Below are 25,235 nucleotides of genomic sequence, written 5' to 3' on the forward strand. Positions count from 1 at the left end.
AGTATCTTGTTGAAGGTCAGGATTACTACTTTTTATCTTAAATATACCTAATAGGTACCTCTAGCCTCGATACTGGTGATGATTTCTTCTAAAAGTATTGTATGGGTAGCGTGGGACAAAACAAACTATCAGAAAGCTGCACTTGGACATTGTTTGGTGAAGTGTTCTTCACAAGAGTGAAATGTAATTTATCTTTGCTACTGGGGACATTTTTATTCATATTCGACTGAGAGAACCAAGTGCCCGAAAGTATATCTGGAAGTAACATTGCTGTTGGTTGCCCTAACCTTCCTTCTTTCCCTTCTCTTGCTTTCTCTCTCTTTTATAAATAGCGTAACATTTTCAGTTTGCCGAGAATTGGTCACACCCTATTAAAGGTCATGTTATGCTTCTCTTTTTAATATCAGAACATGAGCGATTCTAAAGGTGTGACTTCATCTTTATAACCATCTCGACCTCTGTGTGTGTGTGTGGGGGGGGGGACTGATATGCAAATACTAAATTTAATGTTAAATTCGTAGTCGAAAGACATCATCTTGGATTGGGTTTCAATTTAGCGACCTCTTAAACAGCGAGGCTATATGAGAAGTGGGATCCAAACTGCATGAGCTCCTGCCGAGAACCGAACAGGATGTCCCGCGCCAGAGAAGCGTACGGTGACCATATAGCCACGGAGGAGCTCTCATCATTTGCGAATTCTGATTAGGAAGTATTGGATTTAAATAGCTTTTTCTCTATGTACTGAAAATTAATTATGAATTTTAATTAGGAAATAATATCTTGTTTTGTGCAATAGAAAATATTAATTTAGCTGAAATCATGTATTGTATAGAAAGACTGAAACTAGATTGGAATGATGATTTCTGGTGAGTCTGCCAGCAAACCTCAGCAACGATCCGAGAGGACAACACAAGAACAGATTTTCTCTTCTGAAAACAATAAAACCAGAACGGGGAGAAGGCCTGGAAAGGGCAAGAGACCACCTGCTGCTTGAAAACTCTTTCATCTGAGCCGTTTTTACGCGCCGTATTTACGCTCGAAGTTAAAAGCAGACAGACTTTTCCAGCGTATAAAAATTCGTTACGTAAACTTACGCCAGGTCCCATACACTAACGTATTGACAGCTGCTAACAAGACTAGCGTATGAAATTTTATGGTTACGACCGAAAAATACATCAATGTATGGCCGACTTAAATGTGCAATGCGCATTTCCTGAGCAGTTGCCAGTCTCTTAACTCGCCCCAACTGAGACAATATTCTCTGTAATTATCTTTTGATTCTAATTGTACTGAATGAGACATGACAGAGACATGGACACAGAAAGATCGAGGACAGTTAAAATCACAGAGAATCTCCACTGCGGATGAAACCTCGGACCCATACACCAAAAACCCACCCACCAGCCACTATAGCAGCTTAATTTCCTTTAATTAGTTGCAACAGCGACACCCGACTGTGTAGTCATCTTTTTTGATTGCAATTCAACTTAAGCATACACGTTAGTGACAAACAGAAATGTAACGGACAGTCCAAATCACAAAGTATCTCTTACCAGGAATCAAGGCCGGGACCCCTTATACAAAATGCTCACGTACTAGCGACTAGATTAACGCGAAGGCTCAAAGGGAGGGTTTATAGATATTGTAGATAAATGTGCAAAAAGGACTTTCAGAAGATTACAATATTAGTTTAGGACCATTTTAACTCTTATACACTCCGAGGATTACAATATTTGCTTTAGACCATTTTAACTCTTATACCCTTTGATGTCTGCCCCCATTCAAGATAAATACATAGAATAAGAATTCATTCATCTATACGAAAGCTTGCTCAAAAGAAGAAGGGAAACTTGATGTTCATGACTGAATCACTTGCTCGCATCAGATATACGTTATAAAGGCTGTAAAAAAACGCATAGTACTCATGTTAATATCACCTTCCAGTACAAATACAAACTGATATTTGAGCAGGTATATAGTCTTAAAGTAGCTAGGCGGTGATCGTAGGAAATGCTGTCATAATCATGTGTCTGTCAGAATCGCATGCTAGGGCTATGTTTGATGAACCAAGGGTAGGTTATCAAACGAGAGTAGAAGGTGTATAAAGTGACTAGAATACACCTGATTCATGTTATGAAAGTGTGTTATCCTCCTCGAAGATGAAATCGCAAAAAGTTGTTCAAATATTTATAGAGATGACAATTGAGGATGAAAGCACCCATAGCGGAACAACAGATGTGTGAGATATGTAGCTTAATGCCCTATAGTAAAATTTTGGTATTCATCCTATATGCGAAATTCATACATACTCAATAGTCGCCATTGTGTTAAAGGGTAAAACGACAATATTATCGAAATATCAGCGTCCTCCATGTGCCTAGTCAGTGACGAAGATCCTGTAAGCGATGAACAGATGGAGAAAAATCGTAGGAAAAGAACATAAACGTACGATTCAATAGTAGATTGGTTACTGTTCGTGCGTTCACGTGGGCCCACACATGTTCCAATGAAGTTGGTAGTGATCGTCCTATCAATTATGGTTATCCGCACGTGCCTTACTTACGACTTACAGCGAATAACTATATACATCATTACCCACGAGAATGGTCTATAAATAAATACGTAAAATAGTGGTAAAATTCAGAGCAATATTTTAGTTTACCTTTAATAATTCAAGTAATAAATTACTTTCTGTAGAAAGGAAATAAATATATCTGGAAAAATTATCTGTTTTTGCTTTAGAGATGAAAAGAGTTGAAAATTAAGTATATGTAAACAGTTACTGTAAGCAATAATGAAAGTGATGTTTAATTTTGTATAGGTGAAAATTCTTTGCATCTCCTTAACATGCACAACGATATGTTCAAAGAATATTTCTAACGTTAAATAAACCACCTGTAGACGTTGTAAACAAATTTTATATTTAACTCAATTGTCATGACAAGGTACAGCACTTTTTAGTAAAAACACTGTATAAACTGTAAAGTTTCAATACTATAATAGTATCTTCACCAGACTTAACACACTTATCTAGAATGTTGTTTCTACTCTTTCTACATCTCGTGATGTAGCTCAAGGTTGTGGTTGCAATGAGGTACCTAAAAGAACGCCAAAAGCGATTCAACTAATGTAATGTCGTATAATGCATTGCCCTTCTTCCTAAGATGCCACTATTGATACATAATGGGTTGTAATAACTTTATCAAAAACTTGGTATGTATAAGCTTTAATGTATGTCATTTTAACGAACATTCCTAAGACATTATAATATTTATATGCCATTAAATTGTATCATTGTGACTCTATATTACGTTTGCAATTGTAAAAAAGACACAGTACATTTTTTTCTAAAAGAAAGTGACTGAATGAGAAATGGAAGAAAAAAACATGTTGATTTCGAAGTTATGACTACTTACTTTATAAATTTATAGTTTACAACTATTCTCAGGTTATCGAAATGAATAATGAAAAATATATAACTAGTTAGTAAATCAAAGAAATATGAGTCGAAATGTTAAGTTTTGTATAAATAAATTTATAAGTACAGGAAAGGGAACATGTCATACACATCGTTATTTTAGAGAACCTAACCTATTCATTGAAAAACCATAAAGTAAAAATTGTATGTAAGAGAATAACACTTACACAAATAATAAGAGAATATATATACTTTATATATGCTGTATTATAAGTAGGCAATTTGTGATACTTTTATTGAAGTTATAGCATTTGTTCCAAAGGATCAATCTATATATGCCCATGAATATATTATAATGAAAGAAATACAAGAGAATACGAAGATAAATATGTGAGTAATGTATTGGCTTATTGTATATTATTTAATTTTAAAAAGACTGTAAATGTATGTAGAGGAAATATTATCTTGTAAAGGACAAACTGCGTTTCTTTACTAATATGACCGCAAAGGGGGTAACCGTGGCTAATATTGTGGAAAAGCGGGTCTTTGGGGAGCCAGTTTATTTCTTTTCTTTGTTTATTTTGTTTATTCCGTTATGAGAGCTCCTCCGTGGCTACGCGGTTAGCGTACGCGCCTTTGGCGTGGGAGACCCGAGTTCGATTCCCGGCGGGAGATCATGTGGTTCGGATTCCACGTTAATCAGTAGGTCCACGTCTCATATAGCCTCGCTGCTGAAAGGGACGCTAAACTAAAATCAACTCAACTCAATTTATTCCGTTATGAGTATTTCAAGTTTGAAGTTACCGACGAAGTGCCTGTGGTGCATCATCATGTAAGTAGCCCACTATGAGAGGGATACACTTTACACAAAAGCTCTTTCAATTTTCAAATTTAAAAGTAGTAGAAGAAATAATACAAAAGGACTTGAACCATATAAATATTGTTACTTGACTATTTCAACAAAAACGAAGTTGCAACTGTGCTTACGACCTTTACGGGGATGGAGATTTCACAAGTTTGGTTGGACCTCGCATAGAATTTGTGTGAAAGACCATGAAATATACGAGCAGCTCTGTCTATGGCTGACCTAATTCATTAAGCGGATGTCTGCTTCTTTTTTACATTTTCGAAATAAACCAATATATGTATTCCTTATTATAAAAAAAATGAAATGAAATGAAATGAAATATTTGAGTTTTACGTCCCACGGTTATGCCGGTTAGGCTAAAGGAGACGGTGATAATGAGAGATGAGTGAAATGGTGGAATGAAGAAAGTGGGAGGAAACGGGAGAACCCCGAGAAAACCCACGAGCACGGTGTTTGTCCACCACAAAGTTCACTTGGCGGGGGCTGGGATTGAACCCGGGACCCCAAGCACCAGAGGTGAACGCTCTACCACTGAGCCACCGCGCCCCCTTTTCCTTATTATAAGTAGAAAAATACAGTCGGTAAAAGTTAATAATAAAAAGTCTTGAACAAGAATCCATAATCTTTAACAGAAAATGGATAAGGAAAGTAAGAAGAAACGCAGTTATTTTAGCAATAATAGCATTGTTAATAAGTAGGCAGTAGTTAGTATAATCATGACTTGTTTGCAAACACGTATCTTGAGATCTTTTTTGAGTACTCTATTTAGAACGTTTAGAATATATAGTTTTTTTTTCTATATAATTTATTAAGAGTCAGGTTTGTGGGGTTCTAAATTGTAGGAACTTTGCCCATATTACAAGTAACTTTTGTCCTCTTGACCTGATTTACAGTCGTGAAATTTAAAATCGAAAGTAATAACAGAAAAAAATTCTTTTACAACTATAAATTTTGGTATTAATTTTTTATACGATCTTGTACTTGGTGAGAAATTCTAGTTTGTAATTGTGAAAGTTGTGAATATTTGAAAGAATGTGAAGAAATATTTTCATAGCCTTGTAAAATATAAAGTAAATATTTTAAGTAAACACTTTTGTAATTTTCTTTAAAAAGATTCTAAAGTGACGGCTTATATTTTGGTGTCCCTATTCAATTTACCCGTTCCGAAAACAGGTTCGTATTCATTTTAACCAATTTGAAAATACTTATTACCAAGACGTTTTAATTAACTTGATTGTTATTACCTACGATTACAACTATCATGTTCGAAAAAGTGTATGTGTCACCTTACGAAAAGACAAGGAAACTCTGCTAGTTCACTACTGCCAGGACAATGAATGAAAGCTGTCACTGATTATTGGCAACAAAAGATAGTTGTTAGTGCAGCATATATATATATATATATATTTTAATAAACTAAACTTGTATTCGAGCATCTCATTTTATTTGGTTCGATGTGATTTATCGATTTATACATATATAATGTGTTTGACAATGTTATTTTTAAAGGAAGAAAATCAATCAACAGTGTGGACTATATCTCATTAACTGAGTAATGTAGTCTTAGAATTGGTGTAATAAAGATCTTAATGACAGCGACGACGACTTCTGTATAATTTTGGGGAGGTATTGAAATATGTGTATATCCTTGTCACAAATTCGAATAAAGATATCTACATCCAGGGAGGCCAATTCCAAGATCAGTGTGCATGGTTAATGACGATATAATTCAATTTCACTTTTATATCAGTAAGTAGCTGTAACAGAGCATCAATGTTCATATCTACGAATACGATATTTTACTACATGTTCTAGAAAAGTTTACATGGGTTTTTACACGCATGTATAACATTTTGTTTACCTCAATATTATCAATGGAATGATATATGTCTCGTCATTGGAAGACTGTTAGAACTACGCGTTTCATTCTTGGAAATATGTGTGTCAGTGTTAAGAGAAATCAAGTAACAAAACGTACAATCCGATTGTTAACAGTTAATATTTTTCACTTTAGAAATCTGTAATCAGGATCACAAAATTATTACAAAATCACTAAGCATACAAGTTACAAAACACCAGTTACTAATGTGTATTTACTAATAGATGCGAAGTGAACTCAATTATACTAATTTTCCTTTTATATGAACTAATCTTGGATCATATTCAATCCACTTTAAACGTATTAACTACATAAAGAGAAACTTACTCTGAAAATTATTTGTTGGCTATCGAATAATTACAACAAACATTAGTCTTTTCGGGTTCGATTCCCAGTAAGAGGGCATTAAAATTCAATCGCGTTACGTCACGTCTCATATAACCTATTTCGTACAGCAATGGGATACTAAACTCCAACAACCAACATCAGTAAACATTCATTTTGAAACATAACTGCGAATTAATTAAAGTAAAACACATCAAAATTAAAATACCCTTTTCCGCTTTCTTTCATAAATAATTCTTCTTCTTTTTCGTAATATTGTAGGATGATGATTGAAGAATACATCTAAAATAAAATGATAGTTCGGTGACTTATTTGTTGGCAGATTTGTCCATTGGCAGATTTGGTAATTGGCAGATTTGGTAATTGGCGGATTTGGTAATTGGCGGATTTGTCAATTGGCAGATTTGTCCATTGGCAGATTTGTCCATTGGCAGATCTGTCCATTCTCACGATTGGCGCATTTGGTCATTTTCGCGATTGGCGCATTTGGTAATTGGCAGATTTGGTAATTGGCAGATTTGTCAATTGGCTGATTTGTCCATTTTCACAATTGGCGCATTTGGTCATTTTTGCGTTTGGCGCATTTGGTAATTGGCAGATTTGGTAATTGGCAGATTTGTCCATTTTCACAATTGGCGCATTTGGTCATTTTTGCGTTTGGCACATTTGGTAATTGGCAGATTTGGTAATTGGCAGATTTGTCAATTGGCAGATTTGTCCATTGGCGGATTTGTCCATTGGCAGATTTGTCCATTTTCACGATTGGCGCATTTGGTAATTGGCAGATTTGTCCTAGGCCCAAATAAGAAAGGAGAAATGATGCTCTGTATAAAATAATCAAGTGAGTATTATTTTCATTTTTACAAAAATCTTTAGATAACGCAAAGCATACGTTACAATTTAGAAATATGGGGAAAAGTACAATTTGAGAATCTTAGCGGATACAGAATAAAGTTAAGTTTTTACACTATGGCCAGTGGGGAGAATACTTCTTCATTATTCCCTGCAAATATCATTCTGTTTATACGGCTATTGCTGGGTTCACAATTATTTAGCATTGTTTAATTAGTAACTTTATGAAATTTCACTTGACTCGTTGTCAAACGAATTATCTCAAACTAGCAGAAGTCCCCGTCCCTATAAAGGGAAGAATAAGGTGTAATAACTATTAAACCGAAAATCTGATTACTATAGAAATTGCCTCCTTCCTCGCTTAGGAGATATTTTTTAAAATCATTTATTTATTTATTTATTCTTTCAACGTTGAAACACGTATTCCTTTATTTTTGTTAAAAGTTTAAATGCCGAATTTTATATCTCCGACATTTTTTGAGTAAATAATGACTATTTGAATATCATAGAAACTTCACCATATTTTCCTTTATGAGCAAGATTAACGAAAACACTAACAAAAAAAAAAAAAACCCTCTTGTTCTTAAATGCGAGTTTATATACAGAGTTTCATGCCTCTAGCTTAAGTGAATCCTCACATTCGGCACTTCCGCCGGTTTTCTTGTTAGGAGCAATATTTTCGAAAATGCTGAAACATGTATTCTTATTTTAGACGAAGAGTTTATATGCCTGGTTTTATTTCTGTAACAGCAGGAATTCGTGAGACTCTCAATTCTTAAGGTGGGGGGAACTGAACCCCCTCTAGAATAAGTATTTCAAAAAATCCTCTATCTCTTGCTTTCGTGATGACAAAAGTACTCTGTCCACGCCACATTTCTGTCTATAGTAAGAGAGCCTGGGTGATAAGGAGTAACTTCTAGAGTATCACTAGTGATAAAAAGGACGAAGAGTGAGTCACTTCTAAAGTGTCACTTGTGATTAAAAAAGGTGATAAATGAGTCATTTCTAAAGTAGAACTAGCGATAAAAAGAAAATATACGTAAAACAGTCAATCCTCTTAAAAATATGGTTGATGAAACCAATGAATATCTTATAAAACAAAACACAATATACAGCAAAATGAAATCATTGGTTACTCAGAAATATACAACACCCACACACAAGTTGCTTTTTAAGTTGAAAATGCGTGCTAATAACGCTGGTGACGAAAATTTCGGAACGAGAAGAGAGAATAATGCTAGCTACTTGGATTAAATTTCATAATTCGACAGTCGAAGTTTGACTGAAAGAGTGTTTAACTACTATCCTAACTACTACGCGTAACCAAACTCCACGTACCTAACACTGTGGTTGAAGTTCGTAACAGCTGCATGCGGGAAGTCCAAATCAAATCTGTATGAAATATAGAAGAAAATATTTATCAGTAGACTTCAATATTATATTGTTAGTATCGTCACGAAATAACCACTTAGTTCTTATTTTTAAAAAGATTCTCTCTTTATTTTATCCAAATATGATTAATGATAATTTTATAACAAAAACAGCTAACTACACGAGAATCCTTTTCGGTCACAATAATGCTACGGAACTCTAATGTACGGTGTGTAGCAAAAATTACGCAAGAACAATACTAATGTAACATCATATTAACGAGTGGTGGCTCCAGAGTTTTATATGAGGGAAGTGACGGTGAAAACAGCTTTGCACCCTTGCCCTCGCAAAATCAATTCCCGATGTGCGTATCTTAATGATTTTTCATCTTTGTTGAAGGCATTGTTTAAATTCAGAGGTGCACGCAAGGGAGGAGTAGTAGTTTCGGCGTTTAAACCCTCCCCGAGCAAGATATGAGATTTTTTTTTTTTTTTTTTACTATATTCAAAATTCGCACCTGTCCTGAAAAGATACGAGATTGAGTGCTTGAACCCCCCTGATGAAATTCTGTGTATTCCACTGGATGAGAGGTACAATATTAAAAGCATAACAAAATAAAATAACGAATTTCTCATTGCATAATCAAAGTATATCCAGTATGTCTCCCATATAGAATTATTAAACTTAATTTTGTATATTTTACATAGCACAAAGCATTCAAGCTAGGGACCGAGATGGCTCAGTGATAGAGCGTTCATCTCTGGTGCATGGGGTCCTGGGTTCAAATCCTGCTCCCACCAAGTGAATCTTGTGATGGACAAACATCGTGTGCGTGGGTTTCCTCGGGGTACACCCGTTTCCTCCCACTTTCTTCATTCCACCATTTCATTCATTGCTCATTATCATCGTTGGCCTTGCCGCCCTGGGACGTAAAACACAAAAATTTCATTTCATTTCAAAAGCTATTCAAGAAATGGAAAATAATTTATGTTGCCAACACTGCTCAAACTATTTTTACTTCAAATTTGAATTTTTTCGATCGATTCTGAAAAAATCATTTGGTTACATATCCATTAACATACATACTTATTAACAGCATGATTTGAAACAGATACCGAAACTAAGTAGTAATGATTGAAAAGTCAACTACCTACATCTACCACATATTTACAATATTTATTAACTTACGACTGATACATGATACACTGAAATCGAATTTTCATGATACATTGAAATTCAAGTAAATATTTGATTCGATCGTTTCTAAAGCAAATGAGTTTTCATTCTACATTCGTTTCCTGCACCAAGACGTAGACCTACTGTTTAACATAGAATTTGACTATCACGTGCTCCTACTGGGAATCGAACCCTGGTATCCCATGCGGAAGACGCATTTGCTAACCGCGTATCCATAAGAAACTCCAAATATGCGTGAAATCCTAAAAGCAAATATTCCGTTAGAAACAATTAATGTGTTTTATTTCCTCAAGTTCGTTTGCAATACGATGTACTTGGATAAAGCATAGCACGGGCTACTCATTAGCTGCAGGACTATCAAGCAGAACTATTTTTCTAAGAGATTATAATAAGTCTTATAGACAATGCATAATTAAGTTTTTTTATATAGAAATTCAATGGGGAAAAATTAATATTTTATGTGCTAAGTCAGTGAAAGTATATACAAATGTTTCTGTTCAATTCGTTCGGAATTATTTCCAAAACTATATAAAATGAATGGAGGGCATTGGTCGCTTGTTCTATTTTGAATGCAATGAATAACAAACTCCTCCTATTATCATTGGCAATAACAAAGAAAATAAATCCTATTATTAAACAGCAAATCAACATTAATTTTTCCAGAATCAGTTGAAATCAATTTTACTGTTTTTCTACCATGCTGTACATACAATATTAGCGTTCCTGACCGTATTATGCCTATATTTAATATTACTTGTAGTTCCACAATTAAAGCCATAGATCCACTAATATCACAATATCCTGTTCAGGAACTGCTCATGTCTGCTTGTAAATCTATTTTACTACGAATTCGATTTTAAAAAGCCGTACATCGAAAATGAAAATAGCCACCATGAGGTTTCGTCCTATTTGTGAAGTGATCTTTTCTTGAAAAAGCGGAAACCAAGGGAGAAGAAGTATTAAAAGCATTAAATAATGTAAAAGGAATTTTTGTTCCTTTGCACGTTATAGAACCGGAGAGATCTTTTGTCGAGGTATACGCTTCGGTAACCTGCTACGTCATATCTCACATCACCAAGGAGGGAATTTTGTATAAAAGAATCTTTCTCCCCCGAAACCTTTCCCTTATGTGGAACCAAACACCTACTATTCGGATGGATGTGTGAAGAGAAACGAGGTAAAAGAGGGTGGGGACTGAATCTTCCACACAAGTGAACAAGACCTACCCATCTTTCTTGCCAACAGAAAAGAAAGCGTCAAGGATAGCAATAGAATTGCTGAGGGAAAGCTATAGAATTCAGCATACAAGAGAGAAAACCTAAGCAGTGCTACCAATCTTTGAGGTGACAATGAAAGACGAAAACATATATTTATTTTTTCTTGTTCAGTTTAAAGAAAATTAGTAATAAAATACTAAGATGAATGAAGCTCAAGTTTACAGTTCAAATTAAACAATTTAGTCTCGCCCTTTTCATCCAACCGCAAACTTGCCTTCAGATAACTAATATTTAACAATATCTATTTACCAAGAAATTTAAATTGTGTACATTTCTTATTTTTACTTTGATATTTTATAGGTATACAGGATACTAGTAGTCCTCACCTGCGTGAAACAACTAATTGCTTTAAATCTTGATGTTATGAGTCTCAGAATCTGATATTGAAAGGAATATAAGTTCACATTTATAAATGATACCTGTAATTACCATATATATATATATATATATATATATATATATATATATATATATATATATATATATATATATATATATATATATATATATATATATATATATATATATATATATATTATTCAAGACGATCTTTCATTTCTAACAAAGAATTATTGGAAATCTACAGTACATACTGGGTATATGTTACTACGCTTAAAAAACATCAGATGCAGACTTTCCTTAGTCTTCCTCACTACAAGAGTACACTGAATCTTCAGTGCCAATGTGAACCTGGTTTTCTACCCACAGAAAATTTTCCTCAATCCTACATCATGTGTTGCGAGGGCAAAACGAGCCCAAATTTTTGGAGACGAAATTGTGGCGAAAAAAACTCTTCTTTCATTCACAAATATACGGTGTCATAATTACTCTGTTCGTTTACACGTTGTGGTCGTATTTTAATAGCGCTCAAATGCCTTTTAAAGCCGCAGGGGAAAGTAACTGGCCACCCTACTCCTGCTCTATTATCACAAAATAGCCTCTGCCTTCAGGTACAATAATCAGAAAAGTTCTCCTTAATATTCGAATAAACTCACATTCGAACAATATACGTACACTTTTAAAATCATTCGAATAATATCGAATGTATCAAAAGTCCAAGGACTATAGGTCAACTCCATTATGAGCCACGATACGAAAAAATGGAAAGATAGGAAACTCCTTTAAAAAATAAGTGTTTTTTAATCTAAAATAACGGATTTTTTAAATCACACTAGCAGTTTGGATTCAAACACTGGCAAAGCGCCTTATATTACGAAAAAGCAATGTTGGATAAATAATTTCAAGGTGCTTTAGGTTCCCTCATATATCAATGCTCACTTTCAAATGCCATTTTTCTGCCCAGTGAATTGGAAACTGTTTTTTATTTAATAGGGCGTCTTACTAGTGTGGAGCCCAAAGGGCTGGTGTGAAAATCACTTTCGAGTAAAAATCACTGTTTTCAACAGCCCCCCCCCCTCCATTTTTCGCATACTCAAATTTAAATTGTGTACATTTCTTATTTTTACTTTGATATTTTATAGGTATACAGGATACTAGTAGTTGGAGTTGCCTATGGCCCTGGACTTAGTAGTTGGAGTTGCCTATGGCCCTGCACTTAGTAGTTGGAGTTGCCTATGGCCCTGGACTTTTGATGCATTCAATATTTTTCGAATAATTTTAAAAGCGTGCATAGATAAAACGTCACCCAACTCTACTGAAAACGGACAAGAAACTAACATGAACAATACATTTTCAAAGTTCCATCAAAGCAGTGAACAATGTATTAAAATTTACATATAGTTATGATGTCAGAACACAATTCAGAAAATATTGTATGTTTCTGCAGATTTACGGTACCGTGTCTCGATTTGTTAAACGTATGTTCCTGCAGGTCAGTTTAAAAGTAACCAGTGATGCCATAATGATTAAACAGAAAGAGATGAAAGTAGTATGCGAAAGATCCATTGCACACAATATATTAAAGAGCACATTGCTACATCTCCACTGTTTTGTCTCATTTTCATATTTCACGAGTTTCTTCTTTAAATAAACAACACCAAGACTTTTTTTTTTCAGTTGTGATATCTTTTAGAGATACACTACTCAATAATAATAATAATAAAATAAACAATACGAAGAAAAATATTCCAAATAACTACTAACACTATAGTAGCAATTTGGTTATACTTTTTTTCTTTCTTTCATTTTGATCGTATTTAACCAACTGAAATTATGTCCCATCTGATAAGCATTCTATAGAAAAAATATATATATATAATTTATTATGATAGTAAAGCAGAAAATCTAGTCATTGTGATTGAGAAATTTACCTTTTATAAATATTCTTTGTAAGCAAGCAGATTATTTCTTACCGCATTGTTAAAAATTGCATACAGCATGTTCCGTTTACTTGTTAAGAACGATTTATTAATCAAAGAGGTTGTAACAAAATTTGAGTAGCAATCACATTTTAAAATTATGAAATAAAATTAAATTCTCCGGAGTTAAAGTCCACAATGGTCAGAGAAATTTCTGAGTGGTGATGTGTGGTCACCACATCACGTCCCATTGCCTTTATGTTTTATTTTCTATATTGTAGTTTCTTAATTTACGAAGCTTCCAAATTCCGTCACAATCACGAATAACGCCAAACATTCTGTTTCAGTAGGAACCAAACCCGGAACCACATGGTATTCGAGCCTTTTCGCACCATACAATACAGAACATATTCATACAAGTCATAATTAATTTCTCTGAAAACATAAGAAAATTAAATTATGCCATCTAAAGCTTACTTCTCACAACACCAAATATTTGCATAGGATCTTCCACATATTCCTTTTATAAACGAAGATCATAACCAGTTTTTCTTTTTTTTTTTTTTAATATACTCATAGATGATTACATTTTTTTCCTTTGTAGTATTACATGAGGTCATGAAAAAAAAAAAATCTCGTTAAGGTTGGGGAAATGAACGCACCCAGCGTAGAGAAATTACGGTTTGTTGATGTTAAGGCATAGACTGTGATCCCATTGCGAACAATGACTTCTGTCAAGTGTTCTTGCCAACTCTTATTGTTTTAAGTTCGTTCCTAACAAAGTAGTTTCCTTTTAAAAATTACTCAATAGAACACTAGAATAATTTCCTGTTTATTTTGTTGCTGTTCTTTTTAAATTGTACAATTTCTTTTGGGTGCAGTGTCCTCTTATACATCGAATGGCTTGTGGATATAAATTCGAAAGGGTTACACACCGTTGGAAAGTTAATGAAAATGTTACATACAAGCAACAGCATTCTTCTTAATTCATTCAAGAGAAATATTTTCATTCAGGTACAGGATAATTACTGCTGAATCCAAATGTATGAGGGTGTTTCAAATGAAAATCACTCTCTCTTCATTTTTCAACTTAATAAATACAGAAAAATTAAATTACCTCAGCGTCATAGTTTGCACATCTTCATTGTTTCGAAAATCCTTGCTTCCCATCGTCTCTTTAAGCAGTCGCAAAACATGGAAGACATTGGGACGAGGGAGACACTTTAAATGTGATATCCTGGATTGTTGACTCATTAAATAGGCGGTATGAGGTCGGGTGTCGTCATGAAGCAACAAAATACCTGAAGTCACACGTTCTCGTCATTTACTCAGGATTGCATGACAAAGCTGATTGTAAGGTGTTTTTTTTTTTTTTTTTTTTTGGGGGGGAGAGGTTTGGAGACCGAGCTATGGTGCCATTTCTTGCTCGTTCTCTTTGCTTGATTGATGATAATAGACCCAAGATTCATCTTCTGTATATTAAAAAATCTGTCCGGAAATTCATCACATAGGGCGTGAAAACTACGCTAATTTCCTGACAGGCATCAAGACAACGGTCTCTCAATTCACCAGTCAACTCCCGTGGCATTATCCCGTAGTAGAGGTCTGCACGGGCCGGAATTTTTAACCCGGTTCTTGAATTTACTATGTGATGCCCGACCCGAGTTCGAAATATGTTTTAGCACTTACACCTCAGCTTGTATGATAATCAAATGAGCCCGAATTACAGAAACTTAATAATTAACGCAAAATTGTATTTTTATTGACAGCAATTAGAGGTTTAATTTTGCAGTTGTGCTTGAAAAGTTCTCCAGAAAGAACGGTGCAATATATATCGTTGTACAGTATATTTACAGAGTTAGGGCCGAAAAGGCCCGAGAAATATGGTTGTATATTTAAAAATTCACGGCCCGGGCCCGAAGTGATACATGCTTTGCAGGCCCGAGCCCGTGCAGACCTCTATCCCGTAGATACTTACTGAAACTCAGCGCATTATGAACATGTTTGCTGAACCAACAGTAATGTCGTAAATAATGGATATTTCCCTCACAATAATACCCCTATTTCCCTCCATAAGATCTACTCCGGCGATGTTCTCATTCACCACTACTTGGCTGCGAAGCGTCCTCTACAAAAATTACTCAATTTTTGAATTTTCTGCATCATTGCTGCAAGGATAAAAAAGAATCACCATACTGTACTTTCATCCTGCAATGAATTTGAATTTCACTAATCAAAATACATCACAGATCTCTACTTTAACACGGTATGCATTGTCAGTGGAGTAAGCATTTTCTGTACTGACGATGGTTCCTGTTCAGTGCTCCTGCATGGTACTCCCACTTGCAAGTTATTCTTCCAATAATAACGATAACTTCTCTCAACTTACAGATTAATCGTACAATTTTTCAGAACATTATCGCACTTTAAAGATTTACAAGTGAATCTCCCTCGTATCAGCAATTTAAACCTAGTCACGATTTAATTTGCGAAGTGTTCATATATGTAAATCATACATACGAGGAAGGAACAGAAACTAAGGTTGCAAGACCGATAATACTGGAATTTCGTCTGTTATAGAAGAATGATGGGTGTGCGGTAATTTTGATACATGGAGTGGCAATTCTGCACAGTTTCAACCACCCACTACCTACGGCGCTAGTTGTAGGTAAACACAAATGGCGACTTGTTTGGAAAACTGGTCTTGCAAAGAAGTCTGCTCAGTTATTCGATTTCTGTGTGCAAGGGCGCCCATCAGGGGGCAAGGTGGGGCGCTTGCCCCCTAGAGGAAATTGTACTTCATAATATCGAAAATCTGATAGAGTTTTTACATTAATTACAGCAAAATTTGAAACTATTTTTGAAACGTCGCTTAAACTTGTCCCCTTTGGAAACCACAACATGGGCGCCCTTGTCTGTGTGCGAAACATGTAACCACGATTGAAATTTATCGGAGCAGGTAGAGGTTTACAGAGAGACTGTAATGTCTCGTCAGCATGTCACAGAATGTTGTCGAAATTTTGCAGCTGGTAGAGAACACGTCACCGACGAGAAGCGCAGTGGCCCAGAACAACACCAAGCAGTTTCGCTGGGACATCATCGACCACCCTCCCTACAGCCGGGACCTCCCTCCATGCGACTTTTACCTGTTATCGTACTTGAAGGAGCATCTAGAAGACCGTCGCTTCGCTTCAGATGAGTTGGTGAAACACTTCGTGACAACATGGCTCAACATGCAAGGACAGGATTTTTACCATGAGGGAATCTTCAAACTCATCCCACGATGTGATAGATATCTCAACCGATATGGTGACTATGTCAAAAAAAACAACCTAATGTATATAATATTTGTTGATTGTATTGGTTGTATGAAATACGTTAAACTACAGGCTTTGTAACCCTACTTTCTGATCGCCCCTCGTACAAAAAATACGTGAAGTAGTTTCTGGTATTTGATCAGGACCGGATTAACCCATCTGGAGGCCCGGGGCTAGAAAAAATATGTGACCTCTTGACTTCGCATAATACTTTTCTGTGAAAATTCAGTAGGAAAGGTAAAGGAATATGTTTCATATTTTTTAGTCATACTTTATTTTATGATGATAATTGTATCTTTATGATTCTTTTTAGATAGCTAGCTGAGATTTTGATCAGAATAGAGGTCAAGTATTTTTGTTGGGCTGAAAGGGGAAAATCTTTATTTTCTGTAACTATTTCGAAAAGTATCCATTTCTCGAGGCAACTAGTTATGAAAAAAAAAAAATGTTTATGAAATTCTACACAAGAAAGGTCCTTATATTTCTTTCCGTAGAATCAATTATTTCAAAGATATAAACGAAGTTATATCTTAAGAGGAAAAGCATATTCTTAACACTATAATCTCGGTTTCTTTGTCCGGTGTCAAATCCAGTATATTTGATGTATTTCTAAGGAACTTTAACGAAAAGACCAGAACCTGGAAGAGACCATCGATTATTTATAACTTTTTATGCGTATTTTAATGGGAGAAGAGGGGATTCAAAAGGAAAGATACCCTATGTTTTAAGATTCATGCCAAAAATGAAGTATAGCATGAGCTCGCCACGTTAGGAAGTTGAAACTCGGTTTATAAACTCATTTCTTACTGGGTCTTCATATGCAGTCACTGAGTGATGCAACTGGGTGAGTGATGCACTCGGTGATGCAACTGCTTGTGAAGCATTGCTTTAAATTGTTGCGTTCGTACGAGGTAACTGCAGTTGCCGTCACCGATCACTCTTGCGCAACTGTCTCGAACAACACTGTGTCCGTCACTCGAGGAAAAGTATTCCTTTCCTTCGTACGGGGACACTCCAGTGACCGTCACCGCACAATGAAGCAGTGTATCTTGATGCCAATGTATGTATATGCTATATATATATATATATATATATATATATATATATATATATATATATATATATATATATATATATACAGTGGCGGATCCAAGGGGAGGGCTATAGGGGCTATAGCCCCCCCCTTGACGCTCAGATATACACTGGATAAAATGGGCTTCAATCCTGCTTTACACTGGATAAAACGGCAAAATATGGTTTAGCCCCTCCCTTGATCATATCCTGGATCCGCCCCTGTATATATATATATATATATAAAAGAAAAGAAAATAAAACAGTGCTGATCAGACGAAACATGCACATTTGATCCGTACTTGCCCTTGTCGCGGGTTTTCTATCCCTCCCCGATAGGGGAAATTTTTAACAGAATACAAAATAATAATGAAAAACTTATTTTATGCATAGGGGTCTACCTTTATTTCGTTTTAGTATAAATTTTAATGAATTTTCATTTTACAAGTGCTGCGAAGAAAGACTTTAATTACTACAAATTCACGATCTTTTCTTGTTGTTTGAAATAGTTACAGAGAATGATGAATTTGAGTTTTATAATATGCGTTGGCGCAATAATGAAAGAAATTAATTTTGAATTTTCGTCCGTAATAGTTTGAATATTCCAACCCTAAAAGGAATAAAATAATCAGATTGTTGAAATTTATCTAGAATTATATTGTGACAAGGTGTTTAGGAGCACATGCACAGGAGGGTTGCGAGGGAAGTGCAGTATACCATAATTACCCGCCTCTTCGCTACTGTCTACTGCAAGTACAACGTTAAAATTCTAATTAGCTTCGACGACCAATGATTAAAGCCAATAGACTTGCTAAATCAATTATTTGGAAACTGTTTAATTTGACTTTGATTATTATTATTATACTTTTGCACTTTTCTTCGTCTTGCTAATTAAATTTTCATTCGAAGTGCTCCCCTCAAAACGTTGCGCCCTAGACTAGAGCCTAGTAGTAAATCCAACCCTGCCTAGTCGTTTATTATGTTTTGTTCTTTGGGTATTAGTCATTTATATTAATCATCAGATTTGCAGTTACCCCTTATGCCAAATTAATCATTTCCGGATTTACGCTTAAAACTATTATTATTATTATTATTATTAAATCATTAAGGAAAGAAGTAAAGCCCGGAAAATGTGTTGTTGACAAAACCAAACACATATTGATGGGATTCTTTGTGGCTAAGTGCTTAGAACTTTGCTGCCCTTGCAGGAGTCGGGTTCGATTTCCGGTGATAGGTACTGTGGTTTGTAGATCTACGTCCCATGTAGCCTAGTAGCGTAGGTGTTGAAATGAAGTTTAACTCTAAGTAATAAAAATATATGAACAAAAATGTTGCTAAGTGGAAGAGTATTACCTGCGTCTAACAAAAAAATATAAATTGAGAAATTAATTACAAAGTTTATGTTGACTTTGGAGCTGGCATACCTAAAAAAAAAAAATGTATGGAAATAATATCCAAATGCATATATAGTCCTAATGACAGGATTTCTTGGCAGAAAGAGATCCGTCCTGTGAATCCTCACGAACCTCATTCAAGCTGGTTCAGGCCAACTGTCATCCGGGGAACCTAAAATATCCCCCTTCATGTCAGCATCTTCGAAACCCAGGGAACTCTCTCAAAAGGATTCAGTTCTAAATACACAGATCACGATACAAAGTATGACACAGGCCAGTTTGCAATCTCGTTGATAGCATAGGATGCACATTCTTTTTTTTTCTACGTTTCTTCTTTTTGAGCAGTAAAATAAGAAGTGCTTGCTTACTATTAACAGCCATTTCTCATCAAAGTGGAATAAGTTGAGACGGTGGAAATGCTTTTACGAACTATATGAATCGGATAGTCGCCGAATGGACACTGAAATCTCGAACCATGAATGGCTATATGTGCGTTTCTGCGTGTTCCATGTATTTCTATGTGTCCTGGCAACATCATTCATAACATGGGCAATAAAAGGGGTGGGGAAACAGAAAAGAACAAGAAGCCTCGGTACCTGCTGTCGGTTGCCTGTCTTTTCACAAGCAGTGACGCAACTATGTCACGTCACTCAGTAACTGCATGAGAAAGGACAGTTAGACGATGATACAATTGGACGTACACATATGACTTACCATCTGCAAAAACCGTGGGTAAGACATCCCTGGCACCGACAGGTGAGGAAAGGGTGTAACGTAAAAATAATCGAAACCCGATATTAGCGTCGAATCCGTAGTTTTCGGAGTTACTGAAGTGAATAGTGAAACCCCGATGTCGTTTAAACCCAAGTTCAGCCACCAACTTGGGGAATGAGTAGGGGTGAAAATAAAATGTTCAAAATGGCCGAGATTACTGCCGAATCTATAGTTTCCGGAGTCTTTAAAGGCTGATTGGTGTCAGTCCCAATGAGATTTAAACTTGTTTGCAGGCTACTTTTATTGCAGGTGAATTCCCCTTTCTCCAAATAATGATTTATTTCGAATTTTTCTTTTCGCCCGATGCTTATTTTTCCAGGTTTTGAAAAACCTCAGTTTGTGTTTCTGTTTTCAGACAGAATTCAGTCTATATCTTGCAAACGATTGATTCTACGGAGAAAAAATGTAAGGAACTTTTTGTGTAGAAATTTATAAACTACAATTTTTCTCTTCACTATTTGCTTCGAAACACAGAATTTTCGAGTTAATTGCGGAAAAAAAATCCTGTGCTCTCAAGAATAGTATACAATGTAGTCCTCAGGAGAACTCATTCGATCTTCATCTTATAGATTTTGACCTGCTTAGTACACATATGAAGATATTTTGTTTCCGAGAAGTGTTATTAAAGCTAAGAAATCTTGGCTATTTACAACAAAAATAATTGGACCAAACCTCGTTAATATAAGACAAAACAAAAAATGTAAATTATGAGACAGTTGTTTAACTACGTTGTAGCAAATGCAGTGTGTACTTGCAATGAGGATTTGCTAAAACAAATGTTTATTTTGGTTATTAAAGCAGCTCAATTAGAAAGTTCTGTTTAAAGTTTTGGAAATATTTAAAATTAATTAAGTACTGTGATACTTTAGACACTTTTTTTTTTGTTTTGCCACCACGTCTTTATTATTTTATTATTCTGAAATCTAACAAAAGGGTATATATGAAGTAATTAAGTGCAATTTCTGAGAAAACTCGCCTATAAAACAATATGGCTTTCCACTTTCTGCAGACACACCCAAGGATTTAATGCTCCATGTCTTCAGCTAGTTGCTACTTCTCTTTGTACGACGCTCTTAAAATTGTACTAATGAGCCTACTAAGCACGCGATGACTTCCGCTCTGGGAGTCCACCAAAAGCAACACACTTTTTTAAAGACTACTCATCATACTTGTTTCCGCAGCGGAATCACGAATGTTGGGAATCAAAAGAAGAAACAACTGGAGTCTTTTATAGTGCATTATGTTTTAAAACAAAGATGAATATTAGATTGACTGAACTGAATCAAATACTTCCCCCCTCTTTATTTAATACATTCAAAACACAATATCTACATTTTGATATGTTTCTGATAGCTGATACGAGTGTCCCACATAAAACAGTTACGACTATACCAACGCCTATATGTAGGTATTTAATGTACCTGGGCCTAAGAAAATTATGCGTTCCCTTATTTGTTTGTACTCAGTTACATGTAAGGGGAAAAATCGAAAACAGACTAAACATTAGAATGGGTCTACGATACAAAAATCATTTAACAGCAAAAATCACCAAACAAACATGTCTACAGAAAACATTATAACTAGATACCGGATGTTAGGCGAAATACCTGTTCTTTAATATTAAAGATATGATCAAAAATAACGTTTCAAAGTTTATATGTGGGGGCTATAGTTTCAATTCAAGCCAATTTTATTTTACCTATTTTGTCAATTTCGCCCATTGCTGTCTAAATAATTGTTTTAGTGCCTAATGTTGCCTATTCTACGCATTTTCTTCAAAATAAGACTTTATTCCGGGAAAATATATAACAGTATTTCAGGAAAGAATTTTGCCTCTTCCGAGAAATATAAGTGCTGTTTGTAGTGATAAGATGCCGTAAAACTTTGGACTGCTATGTCTACTGATAAAGTGTTTCAAATCTTTGGGTTGCTGTGTGTACTGGTAAAGTGTATAAAATTTGGACTTATGTGTAGTGATAAAGTACTCTATAGAATGTATTTACCAAATATACATGAAATACATGCCAAGCTTCGTTTTCCTATACACAGTAAAAGATGTTAACAAACAGGTATATTTCTATATTTTTTGGACATTATCTATGACTTCAATTTATTTTTTAATTTCATTGAGTATTTATCTTTATTATTTCGAGTTATTTTATTGCCTATTTGTTAAATTTTAAGTGTCTATTTGCCTGCCTATTTTCCAGGTTTTTAATGCCTAAACATCCGGTCTCTAGTTATAACGAGAAAACCCAACATTCTTTTCAGTAGTTATTAAATTCCCCTCTCATAGACACCCTTCTTTTTCTTTCTTTCTTTCTTTAAAGAAAGTATTCGTTTAAAGAAAGTATTCGTTTAATATCTGTTCATTGTAACGTGTGAATTCTTATTCAGAGAAATAGTTTCGTTTGTCAATATTACTTCCAAAGTTTGCTACTTCGTGCTTCAGAAGAATTCACACTGCGTAATACTATTTTCAACTTATTAATTGAATGCTAGTTAAAAATAAATAAATAAATAAAATAAAATACATTCCTAATTTTCTCCTCCAGGAATTAACGAATACATTCAATAACTTTATTCATATAGGATAAAGAAGGATCACGGTGGCTCAGAGGAAAAGCGCTCACCTCTGGTGCGTAGGTCTCTGGTTCGATCCCAGCTCCTGTCAAGTGGGCTTCGTAGGACAAACACAGTGTGCGTGGGTTTCTCCCACTTTCATCACTGCATTACTTTCATCCATCTTTTTATCACCGTCTCCCTTAGCCTCAGCCTAAACGTGGGACGTTAACCTTAAAAGATATGTTTCGTTTCTGTATTTACCTAGCTCCAAACCAAGTTGGGTGTTCGTACGTTAGTAGTTTGTATGTTTCGTGTCAGAGACCAGTTCTATTTTTGAATGGGTTATGTGATTCGACTACAATACGCTGTACAGTTATACGTCCTATACAATACAGAACTTAAAACATTAAATTCCATTTTTTTTTTTTAAATCCACAGTTTAAATGTTTCCGGCTACGAATTATAAAAATTAAAGAATACTAATGTAATGATTACTGCATGCATCTTTGATGATCATGGTTCGATTTCCGTGGGAGGACAGAATTTCCTGTATTGATATACGGCCATTCCATTCTTACGGACGGGACATTTTAGCTCACGATTGTAACAAAAAAACAAAATTCTAAAAAAAATATACAGGATTGTTTATATATCTTAAGATTGGTAGCTGGGCTCTTTTTATCTAACCTTATTTTTTAATAACAGAAATCGATTTTACCGTCTTTATGATGATCAGTAACTAAACTTAAGGACGGGACATTTTTTGGACACATATTGTTGTAGACGTCAACTTGAGCGTCATTTTCTGCGAATTGCAAAATTTTAGCAAGCTTATTATTTTTTTTTTTTTTTCCTGTTGAGTTTAAACTACTTACCTACACGTTGCCTCACGTTTCATCTGAGAAAATTTATATTTCACTCAATAAAAATAGAGTTAGTAATCTTACGGACGGGACCAAGAATTATCTTACGGACGGGACAAAAAAATAATTGCTAAAAAGGACTTCTTGGAACACTCTTTACTGTCTGAACTTAGTTATTACCCACAAAAGAACTAAAACTAGACATAATGTTTACAGATTCGAGAAACAGAAAGGAATTATGCACTTGAACTCTTTTAAAAATTAACACAACTACATGTAACAAGTATATAGCATATTACTCTTTTAAATTTGCAATATTACTAGAAAACTACAAATATTCCGTCTGGCCTACGATATTAAGACAAGGAGATTGGATGAGACTTGTAACTTCACAGATTTTTTTCATTTGGATGTAAACAGTTGAATTCACATTTTAAAATATTTAGCAAACTCGGAACCACGTACAAAAATTCAATAACATCATTCTTCTCAACACCACCTTAAGTGACAACAATTGTTTGTGTGTGTGTTTAATTTCTCCGAACACTTTAACCAATTTGGCTACTTTTAATGTCACTCTGCTTTACTAATTAGGGGTTATCACATTATTATCTGGAATCCGAGTAAATATCACTGAATTTCACTCTCGCTCCTTTCGGACGGTCTTCAATCTCTTCACTTGGATCTAAATCTGAAGATTCTAGCTCAGTGTGCTTTCACACTTCGTAGCAACTTGTCTCAGATTGAACAGTTCTTCCGGTTTCAATCTGACGCTCATCCACTGGGCGAAAATAATGTCGAGACTGAACTTGCGGCATAGAACAAACGCAGGTCCACCTTTTCTCGAGAATATCCCTGTGTTCACTCACAATTTCTTTACCAACGAAGAATAACTGAAGTCCGTCGGGCTTACAAAGCTCAGTGCAGCATTTGAAAAATTCTCTTGCTGTAGAAACCTCCATCTGTCGAGACTTAACTCGAGTCGAGGAAACCACACCATTCTCTTGAGTGTGCCTCCTACACCGTCCACGGCTACTTTCCCGTGAGAAGTTGCAAAAGAGTTCCATCTAAGAAAACATTCATATGCTCAATTTTGTGTTTTGCCTTTAAGTCAGTAATTAAAGTTTTCAAGAAGACCCACACACAGGACTTGCCGTGGCTCATATTGTTACTAATAATCGCATAGCACTGCTTTGAATTCTTCATCCAGCCACACTAGGAAAAATAGTGACTTGAGTTTGGTTCCAGTGTGCACTCTGTATTTCGTCTTGTGCCACACAGGAATAATTTTCTGCAAAATTTACTTGCAGAACAACTTCACCACACTTCAAGTTCTCTTTTTTCATTTGAAAGTAAGATTCTTGGGTCATCTTAACAAAGCAGTAAGTCTTAAATTTTAACAAGCTTTCTCGTATCACATTTACTGCACCTGGAACAGTCCCATGGACAGTACAACGAGTTGGGTGTCCGTTCACATCAACCCACTGCTTCCAAAAAATTTCTTCACTTAAATCACAATCACTACCAAGGAAAGCTGAAAGATCTGTTGTACAAAGGTGGCAGTTTCCAGTCATGCAATTTTCGTTGGTCACATCACAGCAAAGGCCTTTAAGATCTTTGGCGGTTTTAGGAAAACCATGTATTGCCTTGACCAGTTCACTCACAATGAAATTGAAGTTCGTGTGAAGCTTGCAGACACAAACATTATGTGGCATTTTAGAACTAAGCATAATGTGTGTTGGTCTCAATTCGTAGAACTTACTTTTCTTTACTTTTATTTCAGGAT

General features: G+C 35.2%; 1 protein-coding gene and 1 long non-coding RNA gene across 4 annotated transcripts in view; one reads left to right on the plus strand and one right to left on the minus strand.

Annotated features, from left to right (window-relative positions):
- Positions 1–25,235, minus strand: part of bib (MIP channel family protein big brain) — a 389,669-nt gene that overhangs the window by 195,798 nt on the left and 168,636 nt on the right. For 2 of the 3 annotated variants that reach the window (XM_081755459.1, XM_081755460.1), the window contains exon 3: positions 8,701–8,754. The exons of the other annotated variant lie outside the window; for it this stretch is intronic. In XM_081755459.1, the coding sequence (XP_081611585.1) occupies positions 8,701–8,754 (54 nt within the window). The remainder of the gene's footprint in view (positions 1–8,700; positions 8,755–25,235) is intronic. 3 annotated transcript variants of the gene reach the window in all.
- LOC145683854 (uncharacterized) overlaps positions 1–25,235 on the plus strand; it is a 405,847-nt gene that overhangs the window by 95,832 nt on the left and 284,780 nt on the right. The window lies entirely within an intron of this gene.

The sequence above is a fragment of the Thermobia domestica genome, chromosome 4 (genome assembly GCF_964235325.1).
Source record: "Thermobia domestica chromosome 4, izTheDome1.hap1.1, whole genome shotgun sequence".
Taxonomy (NCBI): Eukaryota; Metazoa; Arthropoda; class Insecta; order Zygentoma; family Lepismatidae; genus Thermobia; species Thermobia domestica.